The 16,323-nt window shown below is 42.8% G+C and overlaps 1 protein-coding gene across 7 annotated transcripts in view; it reads right to left on the bottom strand.

Annotated features, from left to right (window-relative positions):
* Positions 1 to 16,323, bottom strand: part of LOC144823287 (dipeptidyl peptidase 4-like) — an 867,366-nt gene that overhangs the window by 26,800 nt on the left and 824,243 nt on the right. For all 7 annotated transcript variants that reach the window (XM_078681655.1, XM_078681657.1, XM_078681659.1 and 4 more), the window contains 2 exons: positions 12,440 to 12,512; positions 3,707 to 3,780 (listed from right to left, as the gene is read on the bottom strand). In XM_078681655.1, the coding sequence (XP_078537781.1) occupies positions 3,707 to 3,780; positions 12,440 to 12,512 (147 nt within the window). The remainder of the gene's footprint in view (positions 1 to 3,706; positions 3,781 to 12,439; positions 12,513 to 16,323) is intronic.

Genomic DNA, 16,323 nt, shown 5'->3' with positions numbered 1-16,323 from the left:
ACAGAATCTAACCCACTTGGGATTTATTGTGCAATTACTGTCTGTGTGCCAAGACGGACTCACTGCAAAAAAGATATTGAGGCACTACAAAGTCCAGAAGGCCGTGAGCACGGCCACGCCCACTGAGGCAGACTTATTTGAAATGAACAGTGCGTGATGGAAAAAACGCCTTTTGACACACAGAACGCCATAGAGAAAGGGCGAACACCCGAAACCGGTCTGGCTGAGTGAATCTGAAGATTTGTTTTCCTGCGTTTGCCTAGATGTGGCTGCCTTGAATAAAGTATGGAACTATTCTTAACTTACCTTGTGGCCGATTCCAATGGGGCAACCTTTTCTTGAATGAATATATAAATATATATATAGAATATGTAACACGGCGGTCCAGCCGTGGGGAGCTGCACCATCGTCAACTGGTGAAGAAACTGATAGCCAGCTGACTGAGGCTGCCGTCCGAACCCTTGGAAAGTGAACAGCACATCACTGTTGCAGATCGAGTCTGCCTGTCTGCGCCATTGCCTACTAAGGTTTTAATGCATCTTTAATGAACAATTGGGACATTTAAACTTACTCAAGAATAATGCTCTTGCTACAGGACTCTGTGTCCCATAATGCATTTTATTACTCTGTGCACTATGCAAACGCCCACTGAGGTATGGTAATCACCGGAAATGAATAAATACCGGATATGCAAAGCAGCGAGTAATTGAATGGTCTTTTTGAGCCCAAGAAGAAGAAGTCTTGCTACTCTGAAACGCGTCGGCACAATTAATGAAATTTGGTGCAGAGAGGCGGACTGCAGTGTGAAAGCCGGATGGTTAAGTGATGTCATGTGCGCTCCTGTGCGCATGGGCACATTGGTGGAAAGAATATGTAACACGGTGGTCCAGCCGTGGGGAGCTGCACCATCGTCAACTGGTGAAGAAACGGATAGCCAGCTGACTGAGGCTTCCGTCCGAACCCATGGAAAGTGAACTGCACATCACTGTTGCAGATCGAGTCTGCCTGTCTGCGCCATTGCCTATTAAGGTTTTAATGCATCTTTAATGAACAATTGGGACATTTAAACTTACTCAAGAATAATGCTCTCGCTACAGGACTCTGTGTCCCATAACGCATTTTATTACTCTGTGCACTATGCAAACGCCCACTGAGGTATGGTAATCACCGGAAATGAATAAATACCGGATATGCAAAGCAGCGAGTAATTGAATGTTCCTTTTGAGCCCAAGAAGAAGGAGTCTTGCTACTCTGAAACGCGTTGGCACAATTAATGAAATTTGGTGCAGAGAGGCGGACTGCAGTGTGAAAGCCGGATGGTTAAGTGATGTTGTGTGCGCTCCTGTGCGCATGGGCACATTGTTGGAAAGAATATATATATATATATTTTTTTTATATATATATATATATATATAATATTCACTGAAACAAACAAAGGTTACAGGGACAGTATAGTTAGGAAATAACATTTAAAAAACCTTTGAAATGCACTAAAAAAACTGAGGTTACAGGGATGTTATAGTTTGGTTCACATTGTACATGCTCAAAACCATACAAATTCAGTAGTTAAGGTTAGAATTATTTCAAGTAACTATAGCTGCCCTGAGGTAACTATAACTTGCGCCCCGCCAAGCACAACTTTCTGAGCAATAATGTTATAGCAAATGTTGATGTCATATAGATATCATGACTGATTAACTATGCGGAAATTATCAGCGCAAGTTATAGTTACCTTAGGGCATGAGTTATAGTTAATTGAAATAAATATAACAATAACTGAAGAATTTGTATGATTTTGTGCATGTAAAATGTGACTCTATGTATAACATCCCAGTAACCTTTATTTTTTAGTGAAATGTTTAAGGTTTTATATATTTTATTTTCTAACTAGACCATCCATGAAATCTTGATGTTTGGGGTCGGAATCTTGATGGATTGCAATATGCACTTTGCAGGTTGAAGAAAACATGTATGCCAGCATATTCTGGGCCTCCTTATGAGAAGCTCTTATTTTGCAATAATTCATGAAGAGCTGAGAATAGAAGTAGTAGAGGATCAAATAAAACTTGCTCCCAAGTTATTGTGGTTCTCTATATCAAGCCATTCTCAATAAAGAAATGATAGAGGATTGTCTCTCCTGTGACCACGACCTCGCTATTCACTGGCTCCATTATATAAAAGCCACCCTTGAAAGACTGGGCAGACCCTCCATATTCCTTTTCCCTGCTCCATTAAATTCTAGTGATAAGGGCTGGCTTATTATGGGTGCTAGACACAGGGATCTAGCTGGAGATGGTGGACCTCATAAAATTAATCAACAAAGACTATGTAATGATATACACCTCTGTAGGTCTTGAACCCTATTTCGGGCCCGTCACAGATACTTTTGAACAGTTGCTTTTGACCAGACGAAGAATGGGCACAATAAGATGGCAAGTATGATTTACCCTGGGTCAATATGATACAGAGTCTATATGTTGTTGTCACTGTAATAAAGTTACTCCACAGACCCTGTTTCCTTTCTTATTCTTCTGGAGGTTGTATCTGCCTTTTCCATGCAAATATATTTTTCTTGTTCTAAGTAATCCTATGGTTCACAAAGTGCAGATCAGCACTACTTTAATTACTTATGCTTCCTTCTCCTGATGGGTGTGTGAGCGTCAGTCTCTTTCTTAAATAGACTATTCCTTATCGTAAAAGTGTGGTTTTCTGATTTTATTTTGTTAGCAGTTTGATGGTATTTATTATATCTAATTTGGTTGTGTTGAGGGGGCCTGCTGTTGTTATTTTTAACTTATCTTATAGTAGATATTTTTATTGATGCTTGCATATTTTATAGATGTACTGTGAAAAGGATATTTATGTTTTTATTGATGTTCTTTTATAATAATTTTTGAATAATCAAATAAAGATAAAGATAAAAATTGGTCATCATTACAAATACACTGATAAAGCACCAAGGATCACCTTATACCCCTGAGTCACCAATATTGGAAGTACTGGTAACTCCAGGAGGCATTTCCAGCCTGTTTACATGTGGTAAGCTGGGAAATTTTCAAGTGAATCAGTAATTTTAAATCCCCAGCTCTGTCCCCATTTCTCTTGTAATTAACAAGAAGACTCTTTAAGCGGGTGCCCACACTGAAATTAAAAAGCAACTTTGAAAGAATACCAAATTATTCAAATACAGAACATTGTCAATACCATTTGTTTATAGATTGAAATTCTATTATTAAAGTACAGTTCAATACCAAATAATAATTTTGAAAAGTTTTGTGTTACGGTAGGTTAAAGGAAAGAAAAATGAATGGAGGTATAATTTCCTAAATTGATTTTTTGATGTGTCAAACACCAGTATTCTAAAGAGTATACCAATTTTGTAAATGTAATGAGGACAATAGTGATTGTACCCTGTGGAACACGTCAACTGAGTTCAGGTAGTTATAAATGTCAAATGCACATTTATATTTCTCAAACAGATATTGTGTGGTTCTCACAGCACCCACACGCCTCTGAGTATCTTTTACTGCTCAGCTGACATTCAGCACGGTCCGTTTTGTTTCTTTTGGGTTATGGTCTGTGGCATACTTCCTATACCAATGATGGTTTGACTATATAATGGCCACCCTGCAACTCCCTCCGAAAATATGAGTAAGAATGGAATACCAACATCATATTTGCATATTTTGACAAGAAGTAAACATACCATTGCTTCAAAATCCACTTGAGCATCGACTAGCGCTTGAGAGATTTGTGCAGCTTGCTGGAAGTGAACATTGTCTAAAATAAAAAAGAGTGTTTAGGACATAAAACAAGTATAGTTTTAGATTGTGAATCATAAAATCAACTAAGCATTTAAATATGATGAATGTTGAACTACCTTGACTTGATTAGCAGCAGCTAAAAAACATTGTTAACTAATCTTGACAGCTATATCGATCTTGCTTAAATCCTCAGATACAATCTTTCAGAAAGTATACAAATCACGTGTTTAAATCTCGAAACATTTCCCTCAATTTTTTAAACCTTGTCTGCATGTTTATGCTTTCAGATTTTGCTGAGATTGTCTCAGTGATCTCATTGCCACATTTGTTAGCACATATAGGACAGTACGGATCTCTAGAAATTCTGTGAAGGTGATGTCAGGTTTCAACTCAATTTTCAAGAATTTCACATCAATTAACATTCAAGATTCATTTCGTTCTCTTTGTTTCCTCTTTCCATGTTTGATTGTTTACTTTGTTTGAGGTATTTTGGTGTAAGTCACAAGTAATGGAACAAAATAGTCATGTGAGCAAAGAACTAGGCACTGTATGTATGAAGCCGAGGTCACAATCAAGTTTGTATGTTTGCAGACCAACCTGTGTGCAGTGCTTAATTTGTGCCGGTGCTTGCCGGTGCTAAGCACCAGCACTTTTTTCAAAGGGCCGGGTCTATGGAATTGAGAGCCCTGTGTATGCTCCACAGGAGTGTTGCAGGTGATGACTTTTTAATGGTGGAGTTTCTTTTTTTGCTTGAGCCAGTGAATTACCTGTACAGAAAACTCCTGATATAGTCTGGTTCGGTTGAGGTCACATAATTCCAATTGTTGAAACAAGCTACAGTCTAGCCCTCCCTCATCAGTGGGAGGTGTGATTTGCAATCAGTGCCTAATGTGAGCTGTGGTTTCCGGTGCTCGAAGCAGCCCTTAATTTTCAAAAACAGCGCATGTGATAGCTGCCACAAGGTGGCGCTGTCTGGCTAATTTGGATATGACTACGACAACAGGTAACTATTCATTCAATAAGCATTGTAATGACTATTACCTGCCTCCCAAGCCATTCTTATAGCTTTGGGGGCCTGAAATAGTCCGATTAGTGACACTTGTGGGAGTTTGAGGCTAATACTTGTGTTGTTTCTATCGTTGGCAGCATTGCAGGGGCTATGTGTGTTGCAAACTGCAGTGGCCTCCTGATGAGAGCCCCGGCACTTATTATTTCCCAAATTAAGCACTGCTTGTGTGCCACCTCAGCTTCATCATGGCATGCGACGGATGTACCTAATCATGACATCGTAAAATGTACATTAGCAGGCAGATCTCACACATCTTACCTCACTAACATTTATGAAGAAGGAGGTATTTTGCAACACCTGGAAATGCCTGTAAACACGGGGATAGCTGCATTAATTAAAGCAGCCACTGTCCCTTTAAGTAAATAGGTTTTAGAATCTGTAAGTCAATGTGTGAGTGAGCAAATAATCGAGTCTCAATTACTAAGTTGGATAGTCAACGATTAATTGAGCGACTGGGCTAGAGAGGCAGACAGTCAGTAAGCAAGAAATTAAGTAAACTAGTGAATGAGTCACTGAGTGAGGACGTGAATTAGTGAACAAAACTAGTAGTCAGGAAGCATGCAAATAACCGAATCACTGGCGAATAAGTGTTTCATTTGTGAGTGAGTGAGTGACTACACACCTTTGTAAGGGACACATTACAGCGATTAACTCTCCAGGTGGTAATTTGGGCTTGGCACCACCTAGGCAAGAGACATTTCCTTAAGATGTCACAGCTACAAAGAGTCCATTCTGGGGGAGTGGCCAAGGCTTGTGCTGTGCCTTCAGTTGGGAGCTCTTCCATTGGTTTCCAATGTATTTACAAGTCAAAAAACATAAGTGACCAAGACTAGGGGTATTTAAGAAGAACAGCAAACATCTTTTAGCATGGAAACGGTATGACATACCTAGAATGAGCTCTAGATGAATTTAAAGAAGAGGCTTGGAAACCTATAAGGTTGGTTAAATGAATTTTTCAAATTTTGATATTTTCTGGTTTCTTTATTTTAATCGTAATGAAGCAGCAAAGACAGACCTTGAGACAAAATAGTGTGTTACGATGTTTAACCATGAAGAGTGGGGCACCAGGTGGCTGTTCACAGATCATCTATACTTATTTAACCTTGAAAAGATCATAATAGCATGGCCATGTAGGAACAATGGAGCAGTGGAAGCCTGAATTGGGAATTGTGAATACGCCCCTGGTGCTCATTTCCCGTATTTACAGAAAAGGGACCAGTTTCTAGGGAGAACTGCCCAATATCAAACCTTCAAAGGAGCCTTTTAGGTCCAGTAATTTACCGCAGTATATATAATTTTTTGTTGCTTTGCCCGTGAGATTGGGCGGCAGTGCTCAATGTGTAATGAATCTGTGTTGGGTTCCAGCTGTGTTTTGTCACACACGTAGTAGTAGGTTTTAGCCTGATTCTAGGAACTCTCAATGCCACTGACAGCTGAGATATATGAATTTTGGAGCACCTATAAGTTATTCAATTCAAAGTGGGCGGTGTACAAAGAGTATGCATGCTTCAATAAACGTTAATGTTTCTCTGTGCACTTTGACATCCCTTCCAAGTGACTGGCTGCATGACGTTCTGCTCACTTGCTGCTACCCGGCATCCGCGGTGATCTGTAAGTCACACACCTAGATCCCCAAAACACCAGCTGAGCCACCTATCTTATCAAGGTCGGTGATTTGAGTGCCATTAAATATAGCATATGTTATTTACAGGACCTAGGGACCAGGTGCACCAGTAGACAGGATGCAAGTAGTATGTGCTAATTGTTCATTAATGTTGAGCGACCTGTTTGTCATTTGGTGATTTAACCTATTTTCTCAAAAAGACATTTTTCACGTATTCTTTTGTCAGAGAACCATTCATGCGGTGTTATCCACCCCTACATTGTTGTATGTGAAATACATGTAAACCTCTGAACTATGCTTCTAACAATGGTAAAATCCTGCTCTCGCCCCAGGTGAGCCATATTATGTAGAAAGCTAAATATTTGATGGCAGCATTTTGTATTAGACATTTCTGCGGACTTATTGTTTTAAAGATCACGGGCTTGAAAAGCATAATATCAATAATTGACTGTGTATTGTGCCACCCTCAGTACAGATGCATGCTTTGCCGCATTTAATAAAACGTTCACAGTAAACAAAGAAATGTACACTGGATACAACATGAACAATTGACATTATTGCTTGAAATACTGCCTCTTTCTTTTTTTTTATCCTCATTTGCGTACATGGCTCCAATCTATCAAAACAAAAGTTGCCACAGAGCAGAAAATCAGGCAGTGCCTTGTACTGCCACAGCATCAGCTGGCAGGGATAGCGCAGGAGGTATGGCGACCAAATCCCAACAGTAACTGCTGGCAAGCCATGAGACTCTGACGTAAGGGCTGTTTTGTTGATCAATAGTGCCCGAGGTACCAGGGCCCCAAAAAGCAACACCACGTACTGTGGCTGAACCAGAGGGTGAGCCATGTCTGCATTAATCATTGGACCTGGGGGAAAAAAAAAACCCAGGTTCAACTTGACCACACCAGATGATTCCAATAGGCTCTCTTTACCTGATTCCCTCCCCTTGCCAGATCGAGTTTTGAAATCTGGAGAATTGAAGAACGCCATTCGTAAAAGGTGGGCGGCAAGGCGTCCTTCCAATGTCTGCAAATTTCCCTGCGAGCCGCCAAAATGGAATAGAACACCAGGTTGGAGGCAGCGCTGCGGGACTTCCCACTCAGACCAAAGATGACTAAGCCCAAATCTAGGGAGATCTGAAAATCCAGTACCGAGGACAGTTTGTTACTTATGGAATCCCAGAAAGGAGTAATTTGCGGACATTCAAAAAACATATGGATGTCCGACACCGCCTCCAGACCACATCTTGGGCAAGAGACCGGACCTGTCTGGGAAAATTTTGACAGCCTCTGCGGGGAATAATAAGCCCTGTGCAATGTAAATAAGTGGTTCCTTCGGAGCCAAGCTGGCTTAACCAGATCCCACAGCACCCTGCATGAAGTTATCCAGAGTTCTTCCACGTCTTTTCCTGGCATCGACTCAGCCCACAATTGCGTTGGGAGACAAAATTTGCCATCTGCTTCCTCTAGGATCATGTTATACCAGAGTGAGATCTCCTTCTTTATAGGGGGTTTGTCCACCAGGCATGCCTCCAATTCACTCCCTCCCCCTATGGGAAAACTGCTGTTCCGCGAAGACTGTGAGCGGGATGTCTGAAACCAACTTGAAATTTGTAGATATTTGAATCTTGAGAATCTCAGCCCGACTTTGTTGACCAAGTAATTCCATGGGAGTAGAGAACCATCAGAAAACAAGTCACCCCAGGATACAACTCCAGCCTCTTTAAGTGGTAAAGCTAATGCATCTTCGGCCCAGGCTGGAGGGGCAGGTAAATCCCATATTGGAGCTCTGCTTGAGTGATAACCTAGTTTGATCAAGTGCCTCACTCTATACCACATATTGGCCATCCCCTGTAGTACCTTCAGCTTTATTTTTTTTAAATATTTGGGGTCTCCGAATTTAAACAAGAACTGCCCTGCCCAACTCCCTCACAGCTCAGCAAGGTGGAAAACATAAGGCCCACGCCTGTCTCAGTTGGTGTTTTCAAAAGCATTCGTGCATGCGCTAACTGGAATGCCCATGCGTAAGCCTGAAGGTCTGGGCCCGCCAACCCGCCCTTCTCCCTGCGACGCCTTATCTTTTTCCAAGCAATTCTTGTATTCTTGTTGTTCCAAATGAAAGAAGAAATCTCGCTCTGCAGCTTTGAAATTAATTTAGGGTCAAAAGACAGCGGAATCGAATTAAATAAAAAAGAAACCTTTGGCAGTATAGTCATTTTTACGAGATTTACCTTCCCCAAAATGGTAAGAGGGAGATGTGCCCAAGCTCTCATCAGTTTTCGACACTGCGCTGCTACTTTTGCAAAGTTTAAGGAGGCTATCGAATTTATATTTTTGTCTATATTAATCCCCAGGTATCGCAAGTTAGCTCTTGATGTTTCACTGTGGGTATTTAAGTTGACATTCCATGACATTGACTCGGTTTTGGTGGCATTCACCTCATAGCCTGAAACCTTGCCGAATTCCAGGGCTAAATCTATAACCGCTGGAAACGCGGTGTTAATGTCTGGTGAAAAAAATCATAATATCGTCTGCGTAGAGCGGCACTTTTTTGACCCAATCGCAATAGACAAAAGGTTTAATTAGTGTGTTTTCTCTTAGTTTCTGCGCTAATGGCTCTATATATAAGTCGAATAGCAGGGGAGACAGGGGACAACCCTGTCTCGTACCCCTTGTTACCCTAAATAGCTCAGATAAGCCCCCGTTGATGAAAATTGAGGCCAAAGGACTTCTGTAGAGCAGTTCTATTGCTCTGCGGAACTTGTCCCCCACATTGAATTTCAGCAAGGCCTCCGACAGGTATAGCCAATTCACCCTGTCGAAGGCCTTGGTGGCGTCCAACGTGAGAACTGAGAGGGGCAAAACTTCCTTCGTCGCCACGTCTATGGCGCCTACAAGATCATACGTGAGCTCGTATAACTGCCTCCCTTTAACAAAACCTTTTTGATTGGGATGTAGTATATCCGGGGCTACCTGTCCGAGCCTTTTGGCCAATATTGTCACAAAAATCTTGTAATCGGCGTTTAAGATTGATATTGGCCGATAAGAGCCACAGTCGGATGGGGGCTTTCCTGGCTTCAAGATGAGTGTTATGGAGGCGCTATCCCAGGAGGCTGGAGGGGCCTCTCCTTCCTTCAGTATCTTATTAAACATAGCCACCACAACGGGAGATACCTCTAATTGCAAGTTTTTGTAGATTTCAGACAGTAAGCCGTCAGTTCCTGATTTTCCCTTCATCTGAAAGAACGACGTGGTTGAGAAACATGGCGGCAGCAGGCTGACTGCTGTAGTGCTCCGCTCTGACCCCGCCTGAGTGCCACGGCTTTTTCTCTGTTTCTTTTCGCTCCAATTTGCAAGTTTGGATTTCGAAAAGAAGTGCGGTTTAATATTCTGAAAAAAACACAATCATTTTCGTCTGGTTACCTGCACACATGGCCGACGAAGCTCTCGCATCTGCACGGCTCCGGCTCCGCCTCGATGTGTGAAGGTCTTGGCGTGGAGGCGGAGAGAACCGAGGCCGACTGCAGGAAACGCCCAGCGAAAGAGCAGCGGGTGCCTGAGCTGCTGCGCTGGAGTCAGGCTGCCCTGGAGCTCCGTAGGGCTAGACACGTACAGAGTCTCCGTAAGGACTCCTACACAAGCAAAAGCAGCGAGAGCGTGTCTGTTTCCAGTCCAAGCGTTTGCTCTGTACCAAGTCTCCTAAAAACGGGGACAGACGCCGGATCACCCGAAAGTGAGTTGCTTGAAGAGGACGCATGCATAACTGAGGTAAAGGGGAAGAAAGGTGGGAGTAAGTCAAAAGTTTTTGAATTTTTCCCTACGCACATGAAAGCAGCTAGGACTACTGAAGAAAATCAAACTCAAAGTAAGGGTCCAATTAAAGGTCTGGGAAAAGTGAAGTGTACCCGTAAAAAGAAGGGTAAAGGTGGGGAGTCATCTTCAGTGGAGAAGTTTTTAAGGAGTACGTCAGAAGCCTCTGCAGCCTTAGTGGGTTCCGGAACTAGGGTGCCCTCTCAAGTCTCCACTCGATTACCCTCCGATTCAAATTCAGAAAAAACATCCTCATACCTCTCGGTAGAGGTGAAGGCTAAGAGGGGAAGGAAGTGCAACAAGGCGGCCAAACCTCCCCAAGCTCCGACCCCAAAGATTACTCCTTCGCTGCGCTCTTACTTCAAAGCGGTCCCGCAGGTGCTAGAAATAGGTCAAGACCAGAAGAGATGCTCCCACATAGCAGGGCAATGGATCCATGACTCATGCTGCTAGAATCGGGGGTAGCTGGAAAATGGGGCCTAGTCAAATGCCTGACATAGATGCTAGTCCCGTTTGAGATTTTCAAGCAGGAAATAACACAGAGGACAGCACGATGGGTCAAGCTATCCTGCTGTTACATCTGCCACAAGAACTGGTAAGAAGGTGTCTAAGATGTTCGCCCCTATAGGTGTAATTGAAAACACAGAAGCACATGCCTTCTTTGAGACCCAACCACTTTGCTTGGCTTGTAATGCAAGGCTGCAACATATCATCCAAACAACACATCTGTGCCACATTACTTGAATACCAGAACAAAAAATACCAAACCTTCAAAGGAGCCTTTTAGGTCCAGTAATTTACCGCAGTATATATAATTTTTTGTTGCTTTGCCCGTGAGATTGGGCGGCAGTGCTCAATGTGTAATGAATCTGTGTTGGGTTCCAGCTGTGTTTTGTCACACACGTAGTAGTAGGTTTTAGCCTGATTCTAGGAACTCTCAATGCCACTGCCAGCTGAGATATATGAATTTTGGAGCACCTACAGTTATTCAATTCAAAGTGGGCGGTGTACAAAGAGTATGCATGCTTCAATAAACGTTAATGTTTCTCTGTGCACTTTGACATCCCTTCCAAGTGACTGGCTGCATGACGTTCTGTTCACTTGCTGCTACCCGGCATCCGCGGTGATCTGTAAGTCACACACCTAGATCCCCAAAACACCAGCTGAGCCACCTATCTTATCAAGGTCGGTGATTTGAGTGCCATTAAATATAGCATATGTTATTTACAGGACCTAGGGACCAGGTGCACCAGTAGACAGGATGCAAGTAGTATGTGCTAATTGTTCATTAATGTTGAGCGATCTGTTTGTCATTTGGTGATTTAACCTATTTTCTCAGAAAGACATCTTTCACGTATTCTTTTATCCACCCCTACATTGTTGTATGTGAAATACATGTAAACCTCTGAACTATGCTTCTAACAATGGTAAAATCCTGCTCTCGCCCCAGGTGAGCCATATTATGTAGAAAGCTAAATATTTGATGGCAGCATTTTGTATTAGACATTTCTGCGGACTTTTGTTTTAAAGATCACGGGCTTGAAAAGCATAATATCAATAATTGACTGTGTATTGTGCCACCCTCCGTACAGATGCATGCTTTGCCGTATTTAATAAAACGTTCACAGTAAACAAAGAAATGTACACTGGATACAACATGAACAATTCACATTATTGCTTGAAATACTGCCTCTTTCATAACAAGCTATTGGCATTTACTGAGCTGGATCAGTAAATCAGAGCATTTTTAAACAGACGTTAAACGCAAAGTTTATTTTTCAGGGCACGCTGCAAGCACTGAACCAAAATAAATACATTTTATGGCAGCACTGCCTGCTGTACACTCCACTGCGCTACACACTCCCTGTGAAAGTGAAAAATAAAAAATAAAAAAATTAAATTCAGTAAGACGCGTCCAATGCTATATAAACACTGCCTGTACCCAGCATGCATTGCACATCACCAGCAGTAATTAGCTGCACAATGTGACTTGGTCCTTGGCATGCATTGAGAGCACATGAACCCATCCCCCATGTCCTAGATTTTGAAATGCCGGCCCTTAAGGTGTTAGTTGTAGCATGAACGCCTTAATGTGACTGAGCGCGGCAATGGGTCTGGTGATTTATCTTGACAGCGCTGCTGCTGCACAGCTGACTAATTAGCAGGAACGTACCATCTGCTGTTCCGTGAATAAGAAGGTATTGAACGTTTTTGAAATGTGCCGCTCTCTCCATCACCGTAGAACTCTGAAATAAAACAAGAAAGAACTTGACTCATTATTGATTGCAATCATTGCTCTCATTAGCATTTTCAAATCATAATTAGATAATTGTTCAATTCGCAGCACCCTCTCAGTGGCCGTGACTTCCTGTAGGCTACCCATATGTCAAACAGGAGCTTCATTATTTGTCTTTGTTTGAAAGAAATGGGGAACTACATAGAGTGGATCCTAACTGTGCAGCCATGTATGAAGGGTATGTCCCCTTGTATATTGCGTTTGGAGACAATGGAACTTTGTGAAGATAACTATGACGAGTTCACGTGGTTACTGGGTGGTTAAGAGATTGTCCTTTGTACACTGGGGCTATAAGTAGATTAGACATAGGTTTATGTGGGAGGTTGAGGTAAAAGGGGTTGCTATAATCAAGTCTACTCTCGATAATGGTGGCTAAAACTATTTGTTTTAAGGTATAGGGTTGCAATGGTTTGAAAGACACAATTATTTTCACAAGGAACTAAAAATGTGCTCGAAATATTCGAAACGAATACTCTAAAGCACTGCGAATACACCAGGCTAAATTTGTCAGAATTATTCAGCTTATGTTTTCCACAAGTAACTAAATACATGAAAATGTCTCCAAACACAAAGAAAAGAAACTTGGTCAGTCTGCTAGAATATGTCAACTGAGCACGAGGAACCAGGCAACTACCAACATGTTTTTGCTTCAATAGGAATTATAACTGAGTTGGAGCAATGGTCTCTGGTGTTGTGAACACTCTGATAGGACCTATTTGAGTTGTTTTGATTTTATCATGTGTTTGACCTGCAGGTTCTTTTATTTCTTTGCATTAGAAGGCGTGAAATCTTCGATACGCCCTGAATTGTTAGGCTTATGTCCGCCTCCTATCTATGCTGCCATATTTTGTATGTTTATAGTAGGTGCTGCTGCGGGAGCAAATCAGAAAAGTATCCCTCAGCCTGGCACTGCTTCTCGTTCCGGGCAATGTCTATGATAGAGAATAGCTAAAAAGCTCATTTGTACAGGGAGAAGGTAGGCTGTGTGATCCACGTTAGGAAACTTGATTTATAGGCTTGCTATTTTCTGCTTCTGCTAAGTTTAAGCATATCACTTAGAGGCAGAAATAGGGTGTGAAGTAGCTAGGAGAGACTAACAATGTTGGAGATGCTCATGTTGTTTTTGCTGTCCACGTCATGCATTACTACATTTATTTTCTCTTTCTACATGGTAACCATCCATATTTCATGCACTAGTCTTGGGTTTTAGAAATTAACATTTTAAGTTTGATCCCATGTTTCTCAGTGCTATTTTGAGTGTATTATTCACTTACTAAGGACGGTTTGGAGTTTCACTGTAAACTCATCTAGTGAAACTAATCATGATCAAAATACAATGCTCATACATAACTCAGTGGTTTGTGTATGGGTCACAGTACATCTGGATTTCTAATTCGTATTGGTGCACTGAACTAAGTTCTTTTATCAAGGAGTTAGATATCTGCCTCTAGCTGCTCTAGGGGATATCCCGATTGGTACACTAGGCACAGTGAATAAATGGCAAATGTCCATATAGGCTGTTCTGAGTAAGACTCAAAATAATATGGCCTGTCCAAATGAACGGGGATACTATTTTCTTATTAAAGTTCCTGTATCAGGCAGTCACATGTAAATCAGATCCAATTGGTTAGCTGAGCCATAAATTCTATGCTCGATGCCAAGGATGTCAATTCACCAAAATAGCAAGGATAGAGATTGTGGCACAATGCACCATTTGAACGTAATGACATCCCAAGAAATGAATTTATGACCTTTGCACCTTTCTGTTCCAAGGGAGTGATGTAACATGACCCTAATCCCGTTGACATCACAATGATTGACATCCCAAACATTCCATACTAACTGTCTAATTAAAAAAAAAAACACAGACAAATGTCTATCTTAGATTCAACCTATATTAGGGTTCTAACATATGACATGGGTGCATTACTTGTTTATCTTTGTATTGTATGAAAAAGTAAATGTTCGTATGAGGACAATGTAGTGAAAAAACACAGAACAGCAGTGGTAAGCTATATTATTTATAACACAAACTTTCATTAGACCCGCCTCGGTCCCTAAACAGAAAACCAGGATTTTAACCCGACGCTGGCACAAGTTAAGTCCAGATAAATGGGAAGTGAAGCTTAGGGATTCCGACGGCCCCCTCTCAACTGACCCTAACACCGCTGATAGAGAATTTAACAGCTGGCTCACCAACCCCCTAGACAGCCTCATTCCATTAACATGCTCTCTTAAGCATGTAAAAAGGATCAACCATGCTCCTTGGTACACTCCGCTCCTGAACATTCTTAGGAAGGAGTGCAAAAAGACGGAGCGAACATGGAGAAAAAACAAATCAGCGAAGGACAAAAACGTTTATCAAACAGCCATGAAGGCTTACAAACAAGCCCTCCACAGCGCAAAAAGCTCCTTCTTTGAGGAAAGAATACAGAATTCCTCGTGCTCTGCCAAAGAGACTTTTTCCATTCTTAAAGAGCTTCTCCATGTCCCAGCCCCCCCGCAGATACCCTTGGACCCCAAAGCAGCCGAGGAGAAATGCGTCAACCTGGCTAACTTCTTCGACAATAAAATTAAGAAAATCCTTTCCTCCCTACCTGCCACCAATCAGGCCACCCCTGGAATAGCCAAGGATTGTGCCCTCACGTCAGGAAACCCCACGGACAAACCCGAATCCCCTCGTTTAGCCTCATTTGGACCAGTCACAGAAGAAGAAGTGGCAACTACTTTAGCAGCCACGAAAAGTGGGGCCCCCAGCGACTCAGTTCCCGTACGGTTCACTAAAAACATCGCTCGGACCATTACAGCTAGACTCACGGCCCTCATTAACACCTCGTTTGCCCAAGGAGAAGTCCCACAAAGCTGGAAGGAGGCCGTTGTTAAAGGTCTTCTGAAGAAGCCGTCGCTAGACCCCGCAGACTTATCCAACTATCGACCCATCTCGCTCCTCCCCTGGATAGGTAAGGTCGCGGAGAAGCTCGCAAATAAAAAGCTGTTCCACTTCTTAGAGACAAACCATCTCCTAAAAAACTCCCAAACAGGTTTCAGACCAGGTCAGGGCACAGACACCGCCCTTCTGGCGGCCGTAGAAAAAGCGAGGGAAATCATGGACACAGGAGGATCAGTGGCAGTGGTCCTCCTGGACCTTAGCGCGGCATTCGACACTGTCAGCCACCAGGTCCTAGCCCAGCGCCTAGAGAACACTGGCGTACAAGACAGTGCGCTGAGATGGCTCACATCCTTTCTCTCCCGACGCTCCTTCCAAGTTTGGGAAGGAGAAAGCCGCTCTCCCTCAATCCCCCTCCGGTGTGGAGTGCCCCAGGGCTCCTCACTGAGCCCCACGCTTTTCAACGTGTATATGGCCCCACTGGAGGAGCTGGTCGTCCCATTCGGAGTCACGATCGTCAGCTACGCTGACGACACTCAGCTGGTGGTGACCCTCTCTCACCCCAAGCTAAAGCCCTCCAACCTGCGAGACTGCCTCTCCACCGTCCATCAATGGATGGGCGACTCTGACCTAAAGCTTAACGGGTCAAAAACAGAGATCCTGCTCCTCGGTCACAAAACTTCGAGTCTCCCCCCTAACATCTGGCCCGCCTGTATGGGTGACCCCCCCTCCCCTAAGACAGAGGTTAAGAGTCTGGGAGTGTGGCTAGAGACAGATCTCACTTTCAGGACACAGGCTAGGAAAACAGCCGGCATCTGCTATGGGCTCCTTAGATCATGCAGAAAGGTGCTCCCCCTTCTACCATTCCAGTCCC

Source organism: Lissotriton helveticus, chromosome 3_1, assembly GCF_964261635.1.
Source record: "Lissotriton helveticus chromosome 3_1, aLisHel1.1, whole genome shotgun sequence".
In the NCBI taxonomy this organism is placed as follows: Eukaryota; Metazoa; Chordata; class Amphibia; order Caudata; family Salamandridae; genus Lissotriton; species Lissotriton helveticus.
Note: the sequence above shows the minus strand (reverse complement) of the source record. Positions and strands in the feature narration are given on the sequence as shown.